General features: G+C 45.0%; 1 protein-coding gene across 4 annotated transcripts in view; it reads right to left on the reverse strand.

Moving 5' to 3' along the window:
• ARHGAP25 (Rho GTPase activating protein 25) overlaps positions 1–15,586 on the reverse strand; it is an 86,431-nt gene that overhangs the window by 30,253 nt on the left and 40,592 nt on the right. For 2 of the 4 annotated variants that reach the window (XM_046663124.1, XM_046663125.1), the window contains 3 exons: positions 14,092–14,291; positions 6,466–6,553; positions 1,349–1,465 (listed from right to left, as the gene is read on the reverse strand). In XM_046663124.1, the coding sequence (XP_046519080.1) occupies positions 1,349–1,465; positions 6,466–6,553; positions 14,092–14,291 (405 nt within the window). The remainder of the gene's footprint in view (positions 1–1,348; positions 1,466–6,465; positions 6,554–14,091; positions 14,292–15,586) is intronic. The other 2 variants (XM_046663126.1, XM_046663127.1) reach the window with 1 other exon arrangement.

The raw sequence follows: 15,586 nt of genomic DNA on the forward strand, positions 1-15,586 counted from the left end.
TGGAGGGCTGATAACTACACGAAAACAGGCAGGCATGCAGAGAAAAACGGAATGAGAAGCTGCGTGGCCGCAGAGAAACCAACAGGACAAGCTCAATGCTGACGGTCCAGATCTTGGTCTTAATGTCTTGAGTTCTCTTGGTGGTTCTGCCCTAGGTTTCTTTGGGTAGCTACTGTACCTACCCAGGAAATCCCTCCTTGTTGTTTAACATCATTGCATGCGGTTTCTATTTCTTATAACCAAATAATCCCTGAAATGTACCAATTAAGATCACATAGCAATTAAATTATATAGCAATTAAGATAGGTATTAAATTGTATATATTCTATGCTTGTCCTTCTGAGAAAAAAAGGAACGTATATATAAACATTAGCTGGAAGGAAAACAAAAATATCTCCGCTGCTTTTGGAGGTCATTATTTTCCCATATTTTTTCAAATTTCCACAGAATTGCTATCGTGTTCATAATTCTTGAAAGTGTTAGGCAATCAAATGAATATTTAATATTTGAGCTGTAAAACCCCCCAAATGATTTCCAAAATAACGGCAGCACAGTTAACAAATAATTGCGTATTATACAGTTATCCTGGAGTTGACACAAATAAGCGTGTTCCTAAAAAGTTGGAGGAAAATGGCCACTTGAGAACTCATCCATATCAGTTCTTTCATATTTTTATGAAAGGAAAAAACACATACTGGATTCACCTGTTTGTTCATTTCAGATTTTTTTTTCACATCAGTTTTTCACAGGCACGGCCCTCCTCTAGTCTGGACACAACCCCGGAGGCCCCAGAGAGCTCAAACACTTGAGTCATGGAACCTAGAAAAGTGTTCATCCCGAGTACCTGCAAGGCTATTCCTGAACCTCGCCCCAGTCGGACCACCCAGTTCTGGATGGCAGCTCTGCCTTCCTGTGCTGCTCAGCCCAGCTTAGCTTTTGGCATCGCTCTGGCTATCAACGCTCTCAGGTTCCACAACCCCATAACCGGGCCGACTCATGCTGCTGCAGAATGTTAGTACTGCCAGGGACTAGGGTCAGCTGGTGCAGCCCATTCATTTTACAGGTGAGAGTACTGCGGCCCAGAGAGGAGAACGGACTGCTTCAGAACATCACCCACATTTGCCAATGAGTGCAAAGGGCTTTCAGTCCTTCCAACTAAACTGAAGGTGACTCTTTGAGATGACTCAGGGAAGGAAGCTAGAGGCTTAGCAATGGGCATGGCCTCAGAGCTGTCCTCTGGTGGTCTCCCTTGAACACTGTTCAAGGAGAGATCATGTCTGGAACTACCTCCTCCCCATCCCTGAGATGTCACAGACACCTGCCCAGGAAAGCCTGCTGAGATCCTTACCTCCAGAGGGTGTGCCAGCGACTCTCCTAAGGAATTTAACCCACTCCTCCATCTCCGCCTGGGAGCTGGCCATGAGGACATAGGAGTCCTGTCCCGTGCGACACTGGTCCCATGAGGCTGGAGGAAGAAGTAACACTAATGAAGGTCTTAGAGTGGCAAGGGGCTGGAGCAAGGGGAGGAGACGGGAAGCTGAACCTGATTTGTTTCCTTGGTTCAATTAAACAACCAGTCAAACAACACAAAAGCATAATCTACTTATCCTCAGTGGAACTGAGTATCTATGCACTCCTATTGTTTTTGCCAAAGCTCTAATTCTATAGATAAACCACTGACCATAGTGGTTTACAACTGGGATGACTTGGGCTGAGATCTGCTCCCACGGAAGACAGAAACCATTTCCTACCAAAAAGGAAGAGGAAGTTCCAGGGGTGGTGTCAGTGTCAGTGTTAGAGGAGACAGGATCAGCGAACACAAGTTTGAGACTTCAGTCCATCATGCCAATCACAGACACTTTCCTAAGCTACCCCTGAGCTCAGCTATGGGGATGGGAAAGGGAACCACAACTCAGGAGGGAGGGACAATGAGCACGTGTGCCTTTCTCACAAAAATGGCGCTTCCTGTTCAGGATTTACTGCTCTCCTGCCTGCACAAGGCATTGCAAATGGTAGGTCTTGATACATAGTTGGTGGGCAAATGAAGTTTGTCAGGACTATCTTCACCATTTTCACTGTAAACCCAAGATTATAGACAGACACATGTAGTGTTTCCTGGGTTGGTGTTTCCAAATGGACAAAAGGGTAGAGAAAATGACAAGGGGACAGAGGTGGGGAGAGGAGACCAAGAGAAAGGATGAGAGAAAGTGACAAAAAAGAGAAAAATAGGGAGAGAGAAGAGAGGGAGAGAGAGAGCATTAAGCGTGGGTCTTTCTTGTAGGGTTCTTGTAGGACAAGAAATTAATAGCAATCTCTTTCAAATACAGGGTACTATTAAATTTCAAAGTGCCTTTGTAGACAGCAACCCATTCTTCTCACAATGTCAGGGCATTTTCCTCAAAAAGAGCCTATTCTAACACCCAGGTTGTGACCAAACCTGTATTTTCTTGCAGGACAAGAAAAGACTTTCCAATTCCCTTTGGTTCTGGTCCCTTAAACCTACCTTAATATCACCGAGCCTCATCTTCTTTTACGCTTTGGGATGACCTGATTCTAAATCCATCTTATCATGGGGTCATCAGTTCTTCTGACCAGAACGGCCAGTCCATGGAAGCCCTGGCCATTCAGGAACATCCTGAGAACTGAGTATTTCCAGAAGTAAAATGGGAAGTAAAAAGTGCTCAGGGAAGAACTAAAGAACTAACTCAGGAAGCACAATACCTCTTTGACATAGAATAGGGCTCTGGTAGCATTTCCACTCTACAGATGACAGAACTGAAGCCCAGAGATGCAAAAGGACCCGCCCATTGATACCCAGTAAGTTACTGCCAAACTTGAGGTAAGGCCTCTGGTCTTTCTCCCAATAGTTTCCACTAGCCCATATTGCTTTAAATTTGACCAACCTTGGCCAAAATTTATCTGGCATCTACCATTCTCTACCATGCCTACACTTCAGTCTATTATATTATCAAGAATATGCCTTCTCAGGGCTGGCTCCAGTGGCCTAGTGGTTAAGTTCAGCATGCTCCACATCAGTAGCCCAGGTTTAGTTCCTGAGTGCAAACCTATACCATTTGTCTATCAGTGCCCATGCTGTGAAAGTGGCTCCCAAATGAAAGGAAGATTGGCACAGATGTTATCTCAGGGTGAATCTTCCTCAAGCAAAAAGAGCAAGATTGGCAATAGACATTAGCTCAGGGCGAATCTTCCTCAGCAAAAAAAAAAAAGAACATGCCTTTTCAGTTTACCCTGATTCCTGAGAAATCCTTTAGTTCCATCATGGTAACCCCACTCAGAAAAGTCCAGCTCTCTAGATGGTCCTGAATGGCCAGGGTTTCCATGGACTGACCCTTCTGGTCAGAATAGCTGATGACCTGATGATAAGATGAATTCAAAATCAGGTCATCCCAAAGGGTAAACATGGTGAGGGTCAGTGACATTAAGATAGGTTCAAGAAACCAGAGCCAAAGGGAATTTGAAAATCTTTTGTTGCCCTACAAAAAAATTACTGTTTGGGCCCTTGGGGTGCCAGGACAAACTCTCTTTGAGGGAAATTGCCTGACATTAATACAAAGCCCATGAATAGCAATCTGCCCTCAGGCACATACTTTCTCTGACTTCAACAGTCTGTTCAATATGCATCACCTCTTGGGCTGCTTCCCTTGGCAGAAAGGAAGCTCCCTTCTTTTCTTCCTCTGCCTAAGGAACTCCTATCCATCCTCTAAAACGTAGCTCAAGTGTCTTCTCTAAGGATCCAAACATCTCCTCCTCCCACTCTAAATTGAGTGAGGAGTCCCTATTCTAAATTCCTTAACATGCTATCCTTACCTCTATCACAGCAGTAGCTAAATTATCCTGGACACTGGTTTCCTTATCATTAACATTGAGGTAATTACTTAATATGTCCGAAACTAAAGCCCTGATCTTCCACTCAGAACTTGCTTCATGCACAAATCTCAGCAAATCCATCTTTCCCATTGTCTAGGTGAGAACCTTGACTTCTCTTTCAAATCCGTCAGCAAATGAAGTCCTCTGTACCCTCAGAATGTGTCCAGAGACTGGTTGTTTCTCACCCCCTTCATCGTTACGATCTCTTACTTGGATTATGGCAGTAGCCTCCTTGCTCATTTTTATTCTCAACTCACAAAAGTTTTAAAACAGAAGTCAGATCATGTTACTTCTTTGCTCAAAACCTCCCAATAGCTTCCCACCCTTCTACCATAAAAACTAAACTTTTTTCAATTGCCTACAAGTGCCTGTAAAGTCTGTGCCCTCCCCCACCAAATGTCCTCCTCTTCCCCCCGTCACCACTCCACTGTAACCACATTGGCCTCCTTGATGTTTCCTGAACATGTGAAATATGCTCAGAGACCTTGCACTGGCTGTTCCCCTTCCTGGAATACTCTTCTTCCAGATATGCACAGAGCTCACTCCTTCAGCTCCTTCAGATCTTTGCTCAAAGGTCACCTTCTCAACAATGCCTATTCTGCCTGCTCTATTTAAAATGACAAAGCAACCAAAGCCACCCCCACCTCAACCAGCGCTTTCTCTTTCTTTGCTTTGATTTTTTGCATAGTACTTATCCTAACATAAAAACTATATAAGTTACTCATTTCCTTGGTTTGTTTTCAGTCTCCCCCGCATTAGACTGTAACCTGCATGCAGGCTCTTTCGTTCTTTGCTGAATGCCCAGTTCCTACGATAGTGCCCGGCTCATAGTAGGTACTCAGTAAATTTGTTGTAACCTCTCATAAGGCAGTACGAGAATTAAATGCAACGTAAGCCCACAGAAGGACTAACCCCCCCATCTCTGAAGACTCCCTTAGGGTGGGAGGAGAACAGATATTTATTCTGCTGGAGGTAAGTGGGAGGAGGATGCCTGCCCTAAATTTTTGCCTGCCTCAAATAAAGAAAAACATAGCATACCTACAGTGAAAGTCTTCTCTGTGGCCTTTGTGCACTAACAGTGGTGATCACGGAGAGGGGGCCTGGATTAGGAAGGCCATTTCTTAAGCCAGCATCGGCCCCTGAGAACCATCCTGGACAAGAGGCTGATCAAAAAAGGGACCAAAACTTCTCTACGTCATAACATAAAGGGTGTCTCACTGTAGGTTGGGTGGAGCCTTGGGAATGATGGCACCTTTAGGAAAATGGTTCCCTACCTTCCCATTGCTTTAGAATTGTTGTTTGTCCTTATGACGTGTATGCGTGCTGTGTGCATGCATGTGTACGTGTGTGACTCTGTCCAGGAATTCCCCCAGCAGCCAGGAGAATGCTGCAAGTAAGAGTGAGAGTAAGCGGACAAACCTTCATCCACCCCAGCACAGCAATCTTCGAGGGTCCTGGACTTCGGTGCAAAGCCCACAGTGCATTTGCAGCTGGAGCTCTCAAAAGGGTTCCCCCAGACTGAAAATTCAGTCTTTGGGACACGTGTTACCACGGATGGTTGCATCCTATGAACTGGGCTGGGGAAAGGATCCTAGGAATAGAAGCCTTGTGGGAAAGAGGTGAGGTTTTCCCAGAGAGGAGAGAATGAAAAAGTAAGTTCTCCCTCTGCAGGAGAAGACAGGTGGAGAGACTTTCACATAGAAAAGTGACAGAGTGCCCATGAGGGGGCCACCTGGGAAGAGCTGAACTTTAAAAATGTTTTCCTTTGTTTTCTATGGATAGTCATAGGTAGTTTTAGGATTGGTTTCTACATTATAATTTCCTCTAGCTATCCCCAAAATATCAAACCCTGACATGGTGCTAACTATACATGAGGCACTGTACCAAGTGTGTCATATATATTCCTTTATTCAATGCTCACTACCATCATCATTGTCCTCATGTTACAGATACTGAAACAGAGGCAGGGAGAAAGTAAGTAACCCCATCACAGTTATACAAACTCCCCTCGCTGCAAATGCATTACAGGAAGGTAACTCTTGATGGGGAAGAGGCACCCTCCAGTGGGCTGCTCACGCGTACAAGTGGTGAATTACAACAACCGACATGTGCTAAGTGCTCAGTAAGTCAGAGCTGTCATTTCTCGTTAGGTCACGTTGAACCGTATGCGACTGTTGATCGTCAACCATTTTCGAGCTACGCAAACGGCAATCTCACATGATTCAATTTATATTTTAAGTGTTAATTTTAATGTCCCACTCCCCCTTCAAAACTGAGCTGCTTTTAGTGAGCAGGGAGGGCACACTTTCCAGATAAACATCCCCCAGGGCCTAGTGGAATACCTGACGCTAAGCACACACTCATGAAATGCTTATGGAGTTGACCTGAACGTGCACCCACTTAGCTCACTTGATGCCAGTTAAGGAGCTAGTATAGGTTCATTAACTATACCCAGAAGTACTATGCATTCTTACTAGGTTGGTTAGTTAGTTGACTGACGAACTCACTGAATATAGCTTTGGATCCAGAAGTTAAATTAAAACGTAATGCACCCCTGTCCCACCTTTCATCACCTACCTGGAGTGACTTCAAAGATGAACTTCCCTGCTTCTTCCGGGTTTGTGGCGATCTCCTTGATCGTACTTCCCGGTAGATACATGCAACCCTGAAAGATCAAAAGTCAGGCCTTTCATATAAGCAGCAATTTTATCATCTGTAAACTAAAAGTAAGTTGGAGGACAGACACAATAATGATGGGCTGGGGCAGGGGATGGGTGGTGAGGAACATGGAAAGCTGGCATCTCAGTTTTGAATGGGGCCCTTCCACTATTCAGGCCTCAGCCAAATTAAACTGGCAGCCATCTGAGAGCAGGCTAGACGCCTAGAGAGAAAAGGACAAGGTCCCGACAGGAGAATGAGCAGAGAGGGTACCATCGCCAACACTTGCCTCTTCCCACTTTTCCAAGGATATGACTTCCTGGCCAAATCAGACACCTGATCCTTGTGAAGGCAACGCTGAGACTGAGTGGATCATACTATCTGCTGGGCTGCCAGAGGGGGCATTGAGGACTGAACCACAGGTAGCCATTCAAGGGGATAGGGTTCTTAGTCATAGCAAGAGCTACTGAGCAGCACATTCCAGGTATCTGCCCCTTTGCTAAGCACCTTGAATATATTATTCATTTAGTCCTTCCAGCAACCCTCCAAGCACAGTACCATTGTGCATATTTACAAGTGAGGAAACTGGGGCTCAGAAAGACCCCGTCATTTTCTCAATGTCACAGAGCTAGCAAGAGGCTGAATGGTAATGCATCTCAGAGGGTTCAAAGCCTGCGCTCATCACCATCACAGCTGGGGTTGTGGGGACCCGTCAGCTTAATGTGCCCTGGAAGGAGGGAGGAGGATCATGGATCCTTGGCGGGGAGTGAGGGTCCAGAGGATATGTGACCTCTTATACACAAATGTGTTATCAGAAAAACAAGTCACTTCCACCATGTGGATGCACGGTGCTTTACCATTCACTGCGCACTGTCACATGCGGCATCTCCCCAGATCCCCTCAACAGCTCCATATCAAGAGTGTGGCAAGATCTGCCACTTCTACTTTGCAGATGGGAAGACCAACACTTTGAATGTCTAACTGACTGCATAAGCGAACGTGGTGAATTTGTACTCGAGTTAGTTACTCATAATTTACATCCCACTGGCTGTTGGAGGTAGTGCGTCTGATTCTGAGCTGACTAAACATGTGTGTCGTTATTCTAAAACACCACGTGGATGAGGAGGATTGGCAGCAGAGAAGCTATAAAGGCAAGAGTCTTGAGGAACTCTCAGATCACTCAGGAGCCCGAAAAAAATAAACGTTTCTTAAGGGTCTAGAAATAAAAATGGGGGCCACCCCGTGGCTGAGTGGTTAAGTTTGCAATGGTCCGCTTCGGCGGTCCAGGGTTTCACCAGTTCAAATCCTGGGCACGGATATGGCACCGCTCATCAGGCCATGCTGAGGCGGTGTCCCACATGGCACAACTAGAAGGACCCACAACTGAAAATGTGCAGCTGTGTACTGGGGGGATTTGGGGAGAAAAAGCAGAAAAAAAAGAAGATTGGCAACAGTTGTTAGCTCAGGTGCCAATCTAAAACAAACAATAAAAATAAAAATAGAAATAAAAACGTCTGAGTGAGACGAAGAGTAGGAGAAAAAGAAGAAGAAAAGGAGGAGGAAGAAGAATAAGAAAGAAGAGGAAGAGGAGGAGGAGAAGAAAGGGGAAGAGAGGAAGGAAAGTGAGGGGGGAGGGGGAAGAAGAAAAAGAAAAATATCCGTCTGTCAAAGGGAATTCTGCATTTTTTCTACATTTCTCTGATTTTATCACTTAAATGTAACTCTACCTACATGGTCCTCGCCATCTTTAAATAATATCAATGGCCTCAAAAAAACGGCCCTGAGATTGTACTGCTGGGCTACTTTGCATGAGTTATGGCACCAGAAGAAAAGGCCACGTTATTTTTACCCCAGAGGGGGTACCACCTGGTAGGAAGAAAAAGAGAGTGTGATTTCACAGGTACCTGCCTCTCCTAAATACCTCTCTAAACTATTATTTGATATCCCAAATCATTTCATCCAAAAATAGTAAAAATAAAATGCAAAACATATAAATACCGCTTATTGAGCAGTTACTAGGTGCCAGGATCTGTGCTAAATGCCCTGAATATACTATTACATCCAACCTTCATAAGAACTCTATGAGGGATGGACTCTTATATTCCCCACTGGGGAGATGAGGAGGTAAGGCTCAGAGAGGTTAATCAGCTGATCGAACATCACAAAACTAATTAAGAAAGCTGATTCAAACCTCGGTCAGTGGGATTCCAGAATTACAAGTAAGGCTTTACTTACAAGTCGCACTTACTTGCTGGAAGAAGTAGTGATCAGAAGTAAACTTAATCTCACCAAGGCAGAGATGACAGATCGCAAGCCGTCTCCTCATCTTGAGCATGAGAGCCTAACATCTTAAACGAATAGAGGAGAGTGAGGGAGAAGAAGAGCGGGAAGGAGGAAAAGAGACATTGGTGGGGGTGGGGGTGGGAACACTGATGGGGAAGGAGGAAGTGTCCCAGATAGAGAAGGGCCCAAGACGCCTGTGGCCACTTTCACCTAACTCACAAGTTGATTAAAGCAGATTCTGAACAAAGATGGAAGGAGGGGGAGGTTTGCTCTGGAGGCCACAAGTCCTACAGGAGTGAGGCAGGGGAGAGCTGTACGGGGCCTGCTTATATTGGCTCACGAGAACTAACTGTTACATTTTCAGGCAACTCGGTGAGCCAGTGGTTAAACACAGCCATTATTAAAAGTTAAACCATATAAATGTACAATGAAATATTTTATATTAAAAATAAAGATAATACTCAGAAATCAGCACTTCCCAATTATCTACCATATTTTACTATTATTTCTGTTCCTATGGTTATTTTCATCTAACCTACCTGTGTGCTAGAAATACTGTAACATCGTGCTACTGCGCGTCTTTTTTCAATGCTGCATTCAGTGATGACACGTTGGTCACTTGAATCAGCCACGTGGGGAAGATTTACACCACAGAAACTGGCAAATGCTGCATTCAAATCAACTCTCCCACCAGAGAATCATCTATTAAAATTTTGCCAACACATCACCGACAGACAACAGCCTGTGGTGACTCCACAGAAAGCAGGAGATGAGACAACGGAGCAACCAAGCTCGGATTGTCTAAAACCATCATGGTAGCAGTGACTTGGGGACAATTTGCTGAGATTCTGTTTTAAACGACTTCCCCAGCAAAGAACCTTTTGGAACGAGTTTTGCGAAGCTAGGTCAGAGACTCACAGAGCATTATGTTGTCAGAGCTGGGCAGATCTTTCTGTGAACTCAGAGCAAAAAATGCATAGACTCCCTTCTACCGAGCCCCAAGTTTCTTGACAGCACATACACAGAGACCATCAATACAGGGTTCCATAATTTATTTGATCATTTTCCTTTGTTGTACATTAGGTCCAGTGTTTCTCATTACAAATAGCACTGTACATATCTTGTTATTGCTTTTAGATAGCCTCTCAAAACCAGAACAACTGAATGTAAGGATATGACTATTTTTGGCTCTTAGAAATTTGGCTAAATGACTTTCTAGAAAGATTGCACCAATTTACACACACATTGTCAGCATACATGAAGGCCTTTTTCATCTGATTGCTCCAAGATTACTGGGGCGTTTCTGTTTTGGGGGGTTCTTAGGAATAGGATGTGTGTGTTCTTTTTAAACTTCTATTTTAGCTATATAAAAATTAGAAAGGAAACAAAAAAGAGGAAATGAAAAATTGCATGTAACTCCAGTACTCAGAGACTCATGACTATTTTCCCTCAACAATGGGATTAGTACATACATCATCCTCTGTTGTAAACTGCCCTTTTTAAAACAATAATATTATGGATATCTTTCCATTTCAAAAACTATTAATTTAGGGTATCAACAGCTGAATTGTATTCTATTGTATAGCTATATAAAAGTTCCCTGATATAACTTAGCCCCTTCCACTGGGCATTTGTTTTCACATCTCTCTTATAAACAACAGTGTGGTGAAAACCTGTACAAGTAAATTTAATTATCTACATCAATCTTAAGCATCCATTTAGGTTAAATTACTAGAATTAGAAATACAGGGTCAAAGAGTTTGTATTTTCTAAAAGGCATATATCACCCTCCGGAAAGGTTGTATGGATTTTCATTTCCACCAGCTGTGCATGATAATTCCTGTTCCATGGTCTTTACCAACACTGAAATTTCCAGAAAGTCTTTGTTAATTTGATAAGGGAACAGTAGTATCTCACTAGCTTACATTGTATGTCTTTAATTATTACTGAGATTGAACTTTTTTATAGATACTTATCGGCCATTACACTTTGGCAAATTGTCCATTTGTGTCATTTGCTCATTTTTCTATTGAGCTGTTTGAACTTTTCTTATAGATTTGAAAGAATACTTTAAATATTAAGAATATTTGTTTATCATATACATACACACAATTTTTTCCTGTTTATTATTTGCCTGCTTTATTATACTGGTTTTTTAAATACAGACATTTTTATTTATGCAATTAAATTAGTCTTCCCCTTGCGATATCTTTGTTGTTTGCTTAAAAAATACCTGCCTCCCAAAGATTATGCAGATAACGACATTTTTACAAACTCAGGATTTTTCATTTAGTCTTTAATCCACCCGGAGTCACGAGTGGTATGAAGCATAGTATGGAAATATACCTCCACTTTCCCCAGGGATTTAGCTCATGTCTGTAACTTTCACTTCATTTCTAGATATTTGCACTGTCTAGGAATCCCAAAATAATGTTAAATGATAGCATAATAAAAGTACTTTACTTTGAATAGATTTTTTTATTTAGTGAAATAATTGCGGATATATGAGAGTCTACAGTGATGTTCACTTAATTCTTGTTTATAATAATAATATAGAAACATCAGCCCAAATTTTCAACTGATTTCCAGTAGGAAATTAGTTAAATATATTGTAGAATGTCCATACAATAGACTATTTTGCCACCATTAAGAATCACGTTGTAGAAGAATATTTAATCATATGGGACAATATTCATGATATCCTGTTAGTTTTTTAAAGAATATGATTATATTAATTTTGCATTTAGAATAATGAGTTTCTAAATGTACATAGAAAAAACTAGAAGAAGTGAGGATTTAGGTGGCTATGTCTTGCTGATGGGATAATTTTTATTTTCTATTTTGTGCTTTTCTGCATCTTCCAAATTTCTTACCATGCGTACATACAGCTTTTGTAATCAAAACATGCATATACATATAAAGTAAAATTGTTTTCTAAGAAATTATCATTTTATTCTTAAAAGCTTTTTTAAAAACTTTTTATATCTGAGATGAGTATTTTTGGATTTTATCAAATACTTTCTTCAGCCATCTAGTTAGGAGTTGTGTGGTTTTTCTCATTTGCCTTATTGATCTCGACCTATTGATCTGACGTATTATATTAATAGATTTCCTAAAAAATAAACCACGCCTGTCATCCTAGAAGAAGCTTTACCTAATTATCCCAGGCTAATTTAATCCTGAGAGGACTTTGAGTTTCCTCCTCCAGAAGTAAGGGAGAGAAGCTGGGACCTTCAACAATTTATTTTACCCTTTGACATCAGTTTATGCTTACACAAAACGGCTTTTTACACATGCTTCATATTGTTTGATCCTGTGACAAAGGCAGGCCAGGTAGGATTCTCTCATTGTTACCAAAGAACAAAGAGGGGTCCGGAAAAATTAAATAGTCACATGGCCAGACAGTAGGACCGGGAAAAGAACACAAGCTTGGACGTAACGTTCCTCTCACTCTCTACACCTCTGGGCAGTAAACCCCACGGAGCTGTCCTTTCCCCTGATCTGGTGAGGCCAATGCATCATTGCCACCTCCCTCACTCTGCAGGTGGGAAGTCCACCTACTAACCCGCTGTCACTGCATCACCAGCGTCTTGGCCTGCAACTGCTTGGCTCTGACAGGGTCTGCATTGTTCAGGAAGTGAAGGGAGTCTGGTGACCACGCACAGGACACCGGGCAAGAACTCAGTCTGTCGGGGGGCCTCTGGCCCTTCTCCAGCCTCTGCAATGACAGACACTCACAGTCCTCAAGTGGCAGGCCTGGTTAACCAGGTGCTGCTGATGGGTCACAGATCCCCAAGCCTGCCCTTAAAAGGAACTGTCCTGTTCCAAAATGACCGTCTCATTTCTTTACATACTCCCATCCCCCCTCCAATATCCTCACTTTTCTTGGGATTTTTTCTGGCTCCAGAAGGTTCTAGAGTCTGTCTATCCTAATAAGCTCCTTCTGGCCAAGCCCACTCTTCCACCTCCGCAGACATGAGGTGTAGACAGGGAGACCAGTCGTCCTGGTTGCCCTGAGACAAGGAGTCCACACCTTGGGTCCCAGGGTAATTTTTAATAGCACCCCTTTCCACTCTCATGCACCACGATGGCCATGAGGAATCAATGAGGCAGGAAAAAGAAACACAGGCCCAACATTTAGGATCAAAGCCCTCTGTGGCCCCATCCACTCCATCAGGAAATCCTGTTTGCTGTCCTTCAGCCCACAACTCCCACTGAGATTCTAAACATCTTAACCTCTCACCTAGATTACCCTCCTGCCTCCTCCTTCTGGCCCTGAGTCTATTTTTGGACACGGTAGAAAGAGCCATCTTTTTACAACATAACCCCTTTCTGCTGGGAACCTTGGAACACCTCTCCATTGCCCTCAATGTAAACACTCAAGGATTTACAGTGACCTACAATGCCCTTTGCAATCTGAGCCCTGACCCTCAACCCCTCCCCTTCCCTCTCTGACCTCATTCCCTCTGATTCCCTCATTCTCTAGCTCTGCTGCCCCACACTGACCTCCTTGCTGTTCCCCACACATAGCAGACATGCTGCACCTCAGGGCCTTTGCACTGGCTGTTCCCTCTCCCCTGGAGCACTCTTTCCCCAGATTGCCCCCCCAACTGCCTCTCCTCCCTCTCCACCAGGTCCTTCTAACCACTCTTTAAAATTGTGACTCCTCCCCCAAACGCTTGCTCCCCCTCAAGCCATTCTATTTTTTCCTCATAGAACTAGCTATTTTCCAACAAACCACCTATTCTCCTTATTTATTATATTTATTTTCTGTCTTTCCCCCATCTTCTAAGTTCTACATGGCAGAGATTTTTATCCGTTTTACTCACTAGTTTTCTTCAAGTACCCAGAACAGTTTCTGGCGCGTAATGGATACTCAATAAATATTGATGGAATGAACAAATAAAGGAAAACGACAAATCAGTTTTCCTGAACCCAAATCCGCTCTCTCTGAGCCCTGGTACTCAGCATCCCTGTCAAGACCAGGCTGCCAGCTTTGACGTGGAGCTGCATCTAGGAAGCTCCACAGTGCTCCCCTGGGGGCTCCGTGGAGGAGGATCACCCTGGCATCTTTGCAGCTCAGTTTACTTGTCTAGAAAGTGGTGAAACGGGGAGAGTGAGCTCCTCTCCAATGGATGCGGGTCTCGTCCCAGTAAAAAGGCCCCTGTGAGTTCACACATAATCTACGTGGGCTCCTCGCCCGCCTCCTGCGTGCCTGGAGAGGAGAACCCTGGGAACGGGGACGAACAGTCTGGCTGGTACCTGTGGCTTCATGTCCTCTTCGTCCTTGTAGTAGCAGAGCTGCTGCGCCCTCAGCACAAAGTACCTCTGCTGCCAGTTCTTCACGATGGACCTCTGCTTCTTCAGCCAGCCCATCTTGATGGGCCTTTCCAGAGGGTTGGGGGTGGACGACAGGTGGAAGGCCGCCATCTGCTCGCCGGTCATCACGCTCCTTGACCGAGCTATGAGAGGAAGAGACAGGCAGGCTGACCGAGGGATATGAAGCAGTGTGCAAAGAAGGGGCGGAGAGGCGAGAGAGGAACCCCCAGGGGGCCGGACAAGCCCGTGGGGCCCCAGCCAGGTCGGCCTCAAGGGTCCAGATCTGTATCAGAGAAAATCCCCCGGGACCCGGAGAGGCGGCCGCGGGGCCTGCTCCCGACGGGGGGCTGGAGCGAGACCGCAAAAGAGGCGAAAGGCAGCGGCCCGATGCACACGCAGTCCGGCCGCTGATGTCGGCCCCCTCATTCTGCAAAGCGAAAGACTGGCTGGAGCCTCATGAAGAGGAAGTGGCCACAGCATCTGACAAAAGGTGCTTCCTTTTTCCTGCGTGGGAGCCAGTATCTGACAAGAGAGAGGAGAAAATAAAGCCTCGCTCTGAGGGCACCGGGTGAGTCCCACGCAGCTGCAGAGGCAGCGGAAGCGGCCCGGGCATGCTTCCACAGAGGAGGTGCCGGGGTCCGTGCTCTGACCTCTCCGTGGAGTGGAGTCCTTCCCCAGCAGACCCCCAAAACCCCCGGCCCCTGGCCAAGCAGCCACCCTGCAGGAAGTTGCCATCTCCTGAATGTTCCTGCCGCATGTCATCGGGTGGCATTCTGTCCCCTGCCCTGTGAGAGTGTTTACAGCCCTTCTGCTGAACCAAGGGCCTCCCTGTAGCTGCCTTCCTCCTACCTCTTCAGTCAGGCTCCATGTGGCTCTCTCCAGGAGGCTGACAGCACATAAGCATTTGAAAGCAAAATGAATCTACCGACAGAACCCAGAAGCGGATTCGAATCCAGACCCCTTAACCCACTGAATCACTAGTTGGCTTTTGTTTTCACACAAGAGCTCTGCCTGTCGTTGGATCAGGTCCAGGAGTCCACAGCTTGTCTCCACAGGAACTCCACCCAAGACAACTCTCTCCTTTTCTTCCCTCCACAGCGACCTATCAGCTGGACTGTGGTCCTCCTTGAGCACATCCTCTGAGCGCCACCTTCCTTCTTTCCCAGCCACTTCCACAGCACCCTTAACACCACGTGGAGCTCCTTGACTCCTCAGCGTTGTGCTGTGCTTCACGCTTGCCAGGCCCCAGTGCCTGCCTTCCTCTCCTGGCTGGAGGAAGTCTCCATCTTATAACCACTTTATTCAGCTTTCGTCAGTCCCTAGAACGTCCACCACATAGCCAAGCTAAGCCAACTGCACTCTCGCGCAGTTTCATCTCACCTGGTTAGAGACCAGTCCTTCCCTTCCTGGCTCCTTGACCCTGGGAACATTATACAAC

This window comes from Equus quagga, chromosome 5, assembly GCF_021613505.1.
Source record: "Equus quagga isolate Etosha38 chromosome 5, UCLA_HA_Equagga_1.0, whole genome shotgun sequence".
Classification (NCBI taxonomy): Eukaryota; Metazoa; Chordata; class Mammalia; order Perissodactyla; family Equidae; genus Equus; species Equus quagga.